The sequence below is a fragment of the Cyanistes caeruleus genome, chromosome 13 (genome assembly GCF_971803275.1).
Source record: "Cyanistes caeruleus chromosome 13, bCyaCae1.hap1.1, whole genome shotgun sequence".
NCBI classification, from domain to species: domain Eukaryota; kingdom Metazoa; phylum Chordata; class Aves; order Passeriformes; family Paridae; genus Cyanistes; species Cyanistes caeruleus.
Window position 1 is genome coordinate 1706035 of NC_141713.1, and position 6000 is coordinate 1712034.

At 57.6% G+C, this 6000-nt stretch overlaps 1 protein-coding gene across 1 annotated transcript in view; it reads right to left on the reverse strand.

Moving 5' to 3' along the window:
- SMAD6 (SMAD family member 6) overlaps nucleotides 1-5762 on the reverse strand; it is a 41711-nt gene extending 35949 nt beyond the window's left edge. Inside the window, exons 1-3 of the mRNA XM_023933632.2 lie at nucleotides 4873-5762; nucleotides 2353-2409; nucleotides 605-682 (exon numbers count right to left, since the gene is read on the reverse strand). Coding sequence (XP_023789400.2) covers nucleotides 605-682; nucleotides 2353-2409; nucleotides 4873-5629 — 892 coding nt within the window. The 5' untranslated portion in view covers nucleotides 5630-5762. The remainder of the gene's footprint in view (nucleotides 1-604; nucleotides 683-2352; nucleotides 2410-4872) is intronic.
- Nucleotides 5763-6000: the final 238 nt, after the last annotated feature.

Below are 6000 nucleotides of genomic sequence, written 5' to 3' on the forward strand. Positions count from 1 at the left end.
TGTCAGCTAAAACCACCCCAGGCCTTGCAGAGCCCCATTAAAATGAATGAAAGGTTGCAGGGTGGGGCAGAGCAAAAACCAGGACCTAATTAAGCCAAGCTTTGTTCGGGATCTTCAATGGCTCCCTAGCTGGGAGCCTGCTCATGAAAGCAGGGATTGCAGCCTGGGGCAGGGGCCCAACAGGTAACACCAGCCTGACGGACCCAGCAAGAACCACCCCATAGCCCTGCAACAACTCACTGTCCCTGCCATGGAAACACTGCCCAGAGCCCTGAACAGCCTCACTGTCCCTGCCATGGAAACAGTGCCCAGAGCCCTGAACAGCCTCACTGTCCCTGCCATGGAAACACCGCCCAGAGCCAGCCCCACAGCCTGGGATGGCTCCAGGCGGCCTCCACACAGGACACACGTGGCCCTGTGGCCACCTCCCAAAGCTCCCTGCCCATCCCACCAACAGCATCTTAGCACAGCACGGGATTCTTTAAAAACCAGCTCAAGTGACTGCTCTTTTTGTCCTTCTCCTCACACCCAGACACAAACCAAGAGCAGGACCAGCACCCCTGTCCCCTCCTGCTGTCCTGCCCCACCACCAAAAGCTGCCAACCTGAGAAATCTCCGGGCGTGACGTTGGGAGAGTTTGTAGCCTCTGTTTCAGTGTAAGACAACGTGGAATCTGATAGATCTAGGGGGGAAAAAAAAATAAAAATAAATAAATAAAAGAAAGCACTTTTAGTCCTGCTGCATTTGCCAGCGCTACGTGAGCACCCCTGGCTGCTCCACTTCCCACCACCTCCCCGAGAGAAACTCTCCACAGAGCCAGAAAGCAGCGATTAACTTTGTAGCTCCACCACGCAAATGCAAAGTTTGAATTGCCTCGACCACAAAAATAACTCCAGTTAAGTTGATCAAACAAGTAGGAACTTGGTGCTTACTGGATAAAGTTACATTAAGCCTCTAAACAAGTCAGAGTTACTATACTTAATTATCACCATTAAAATTCTTGAAGCTGTTTATTCTTGCTTCCTTCCTTCCTCTTTGCTGAAGCGAAGGAAACTTTGTTTTAACAAGTTAAGAGTCTTTGTTATTCTCTTTTGCTTACACCCCTCTAATTAAGTGCTCAACTGTTTGCTCACAGATTAACTATTATTTTTCCAATCAAACAAGCCAGTGAAGCAAATTTCAACCCCTGGCTGTTGTTTTAATAAAGTCACGTGTCGCTCACTATCATCTCTCCCTGCAGCACAAGCAGTTTTTAAAGGGAATTAACTTGCAAGGGGGAGCACAGGGAGAGACAACTCCTTTATTTTATTTTTTTGCCTCCACACCTAACAAAAAAAAAGGAAAAAAAGAAAAGAAAGCCCCCAGCAGCCAGCTTGGCCTTGCAGGATGCTCTGGTCACAGCCCTGAGGTGATGAAGGGTGCACACATGGCTGAGGCTGCTGCAGCTCCCAGGCCTGGCAGGGCAGGGATTCACCTCTGGCAGGGGCAGCTCCTGCCTTCCCCCAGGGCTGGGTGGGACAGGCAGGCACTGCTGCCCCCTCCTAGCCCTGCCAAACCCCATCTGTCTCCTCCCTGCCCCATGGGAGCAAAAGCAGCTCCCCCTGGTCGTTAACCCCAGTAAATCACTGAGCAGGGGATAAAGGGAGAAAGCCCCAGCTGCACCGATCCCAGCAAGAAATCCAAGAGGGATGTGGGATTCCTCCCTTCCCTCCAACGCTGCCATGTCTTTGCTCCCCATTTAACTGAGCAAGAAGCAGGGCTGAGAAAGGATGGTGAGGATGCAGCTGAAAACATCTGCAGGCTGCCATGCAGCACACAGGACCAGGCTGCTGGGCTCTCCAGCACCTTGCACTCCACCCCAAAGCTGCTTTCACCAGCTCTGCCCGGAAAACCTTCCATAATTCCCCAGGAAAAGTGACACCCCGCTCAGAAACGACACGGAGTTTCAAAGCCTTTCCATCTGTTTGTGAAGAGCAGGGGAAGGGTGAGAGCTGGTTCCTGCATGGAGCAGCACAGCCAGGCCTTCATGGAAATGGCACCCAGGAGCTCCCATCCCGCAGATTACACACGCAGACAAAACACGGCGGCTGGCAACCTTTCATTACGCCTTCATTAAAAATAGAGCTTCGTATTATTTTGGAAAATATGCATGTGTCTACACGGTAATTTGGTAGGATAAACTGGCATCCATTTACTTCTTAAAAGCCGTCAGCTGATGCTTGCTCAGAAATAATGAGCAGCCATAAAAGCCCGACTTGTTGGTTTTTGCCTGATGTGCCAGGTAGGGCTGTCTCAGAAGCAGCAGCACCATGAAAGGAGAACCCCAGAGATCAAAAGAGACAAAACACGTACCCAGTGGCTTTTGCTCATCATTAGGAGACAGCCGAGAGTAGGGAGGTGGTGGAGACTCTGGAGAAACAAAAGTTCAGGTTAGTGCTGTGTTCCGTGTACCAACAAACCCTCTCACTTTCCCTTCTGGGGTAGGAGCTCTTCCAAGGTTATAAACACTGGAAAACAAAACACTTGGAAGCAACTGGAGACCAAGGTTTTCCGAATTTTTGAAGAATGGGAGTTCCACCTCCAACTTTCAAAGTGGGTTTTGCTACTGGAAATGCTGCACACCCCTCTGGCCCACATCTGTGCGTGGACAGCCAGGGACTGGGTCACACAAAACATCAAATTGCTCCCCAGGAACCACATTTACATCATCTGCTTTGGGAGACAACCTTCCATCCCAGACTCCAACACACAGGGTGCTCCCCAAACACTTCACAAGTATTCAAAAGGAGTGATAAAAAGGCTCCTCTTGGCACACAGGGCTGGCACCAGAGCCAGGCTGGCTCCAGACACCAAGTCATGCAAGGAACTTTGCTCCATCCCAGAAGGCCTTGGAACAGAAGCAGCTCAGGAGCAGAGGCCACCGTGATCCCCCTCACCCTGAATCCATCCCACAAAGCTCCCAGCTGGGCTTTAAGCAGCCATGTGCTCCAAGTTCAGCAAGAGCCCAGAGGTGCTTGGCTGAATCAGGTCACCCAACCAGCTCTCGCTGTTTTTGGAAGGGTCAAGAGCAGGAGGAAGGTGGATGAAGGTCCTTCATCATCTCCAGGCCCTGATTAGAGGCGTTTCTTTTCCCCTTCCATAATATGACAGTGATTTCTCTTGTAACTTGCCAAAAGCGAGGGTGCAGCCAGCTGGGCTCTATCAGCACCGAGCTCAGTGACAAATTCACTGTCAAGTCCATCAGTGGCACCACACTGACCCCAGAGAAGGGAAATACCGGAGTGCCCCTCAGCTCCCCCCGAGTTCATCAAAAACAACCTCAGCATCCCCTGTGTGCCGGCTCTGGGGTCAGCCACTGCTTCTCAGAAAAGCCTCTCCATCTCCCCTAAGGGAGCAGGGTGCTCTTAAATCAAAAAAAAAATAAAAAAAATTAAAATAAAGGTGCTGATGTCCCCATGTGGATGTAACAGCTGGACCTGGCTGTGCTGCTCCCTCAGCAGGGATTGGTTCCAAGCAGCCCAGAGCCCTCACAAACGGGGTGGGAAGAGCAGCAGGATGATCCCTGCAGGGAGCCACTTGTGGAAAAGGGCACCAAGGCCTTCTGGCTCCTGGCACCAGCGCGGGCGGGGTCCTGGCACAGTCACCCCTTATCAAAGTGATAAGGAGCCACTTGATAACAGCTCTGCTTTCTACTACTCCCAGCACAGGGCTGGCAGCCGCTCACCGCTGGGAAAAGGAAAGGGACTGGGAAACTTCTCCCGTTTCCAAAAGAAATGTCCCGTTCCTGAAAACGCAGCTCAACTCCATCTGGAATAAAAAAGCTGCCTCCAGCCTCTAGCGACCTTCGGGAGAAGCACGCCCAGAAGAGAAGTTTCTTTGAAAGAAGTGATGCAAAGCGAGGCAGGAGCCCAGATTGCAAAAGAAATAATAAAATCCAAGTTCTTGCCAAAAAAAGGGACAGTCAGCATAGAACCACAGGATGGTTTGGGTTGGAAGGGACCTTAAAAATCAACTCCTTCATGGGCAGGGACACCGTCCACTGTCCCAGGCTGCTCCAAGCCCCATCCAGCCTGGCCTTGGGCACTGCCAGGGATCCAGGGACAGCCCCAGCTGCTCTGGGCACCCTGTGCCAGGCCCCCAGTGCCCTCCCAGGGAACAATTCGTGCCCAAAATCCCGTCTAACCCTGCCCTCTGGCAGTGGGAATCCAGCTGGCCAGTTCCATCACACTTTTTGTACAATATCATCACGATTTCTGCACCTCAAACTCCAACGCGTCTCTGCTCCATGGAACTATTCCCCGCCGACACAGACGCACGATCAAGTATTGCTCAAAAAACCCTCAAGAAAACCAAACCCAAGCTTTGCAAACGCTCACCTCTTCCCACGGTAAAAAAAAAAAAAAAAAAAAAAGAAAAAAAAAAAGAGAATTCCCCGAGAAGCGCAGGAGGAGCCCCAGATGTCCTGGCGGGTGCGGGGACATCCCCGCAGCCCCCCCGAAGCGCCTGCGGCTTTAAGCGGGCGGCGGTGACCGCCCGGCCCCGATACGAGCGAGCCAGGCTGGCGCCAGCGGGATGGAGCCGCCGATTATCGCCCCTGCGGCTCCCGGAGAGCGGGGAAACTCCGCGGGAAGGGAAAAAAAAAAACAATAAAGAGAAAAGGCTTTTTACGCACAAGTGGAAGCGCTGGTTCCGAGAGAGGGGGGGGATGCCCGGAGGGGACCCCGGACCAGGCGCGTCCCCCCGGGCATCCCCGCAACGCCGGGGCAGCGCTGCCCGCGAGGGCTCGGATAAAGGCAGGAAGGGGTCAGAAACCCCGAACCCCCAAATCGGGGGCTGTTTGTGGCCGGGGGGACCCAACGCGCCGCCGCTCACCTGGCCCACAGAGGCGGCTGAAGTGGTAGGGGTTGCAGCAGACCGTGGGTCCGTCGGCGACGCCGAAGCTCTGGCACTCGCAGAGGGGCTTCAGCTCGGCGGGGTGCTGCAGGTCGGGCCAGCGGAACAATTTGCCCAGGAGGAGGTGCGGGGGCGCCGCCAGGCCCCCCAGGCGCACCTCGGTGCGGGCCACGAGGACGCAGCCGCCGGGCATCCCCCCGCGGGACTCCACCGCCTCCAGCAGGCTGTCCAGCGAGCGCTCCTTCAGCCGCTTCAGCAGCGAGTAGGTGACGGCCTTCAGCTCCTGCTCCAGCACCAGCAGCCGCGCCCGCGCCTCCCGGCCCCGCCGCTCCGGGGAGCCGCCGTCGGCCGCGCCGTCGGGTCCGGGGGCGGCGGCCGGGGGAGGCTGGGGGCCGCCCGGCTCCCGCTCCGAGAAGAGGCAGCAGGTCACGGTCCGGCCGTCGCTCTCCGTTGCGGAGCCGGGAGCTCGGAGCCGGGCCCCGCGCCGCTCCGCCATGGGGTCCCCGCGCGGCGCCGCCTCGCCCGCCGCCCCGCGCCGCTCCTCCGCCTCCCGCAGCAGCAGGCTGCGCGCTACCGCGCGGAGCTCCGCCGAGGGGCTTTTCTCCGCGATCTTGCAGCTGCCGGTGGCTCCGAGGTCGTGGCCGCTCCTGGCGCTCCCATCTCCGCCGTCCCTGTCCGGAATGACGCGGCTCCTCCAAAGTCGCCGCACCAGCCCTGAGCGTTTGGACCTGAACATACGACCCGCGGGCGGCCGGGGGTCGCGTCGCTCTCCGCCGCCCCCCGCCCTCCTCCGCGGGGCTCCTCGCTCCGCCGCCGGCTCTATCTCATCGCAGCCCCGGAGCAGCCCGGAGTCCCCGCGGCGCTGCTGCCCAGCGGATCTCGGACGGCCCGCGGCGGGGCCGCACCATGGGGGGGGCGGCGGGGCGGCGCGGGCATAGACGGCGCCGCGGGGGCCGCTCCCGTGGCGGCGCTGGGGCTCGGGCGCGCCGCGCCGTGCCCTACATCGGCTGCCAACGCGGGCCCGGGCGGGGAGCGGCGGGGGCGAGGGCCGGGGGGAGCCCGGGGCAGCGCTCGGCTGCGCACCGCGGCCGCTCCACCATACAAGGT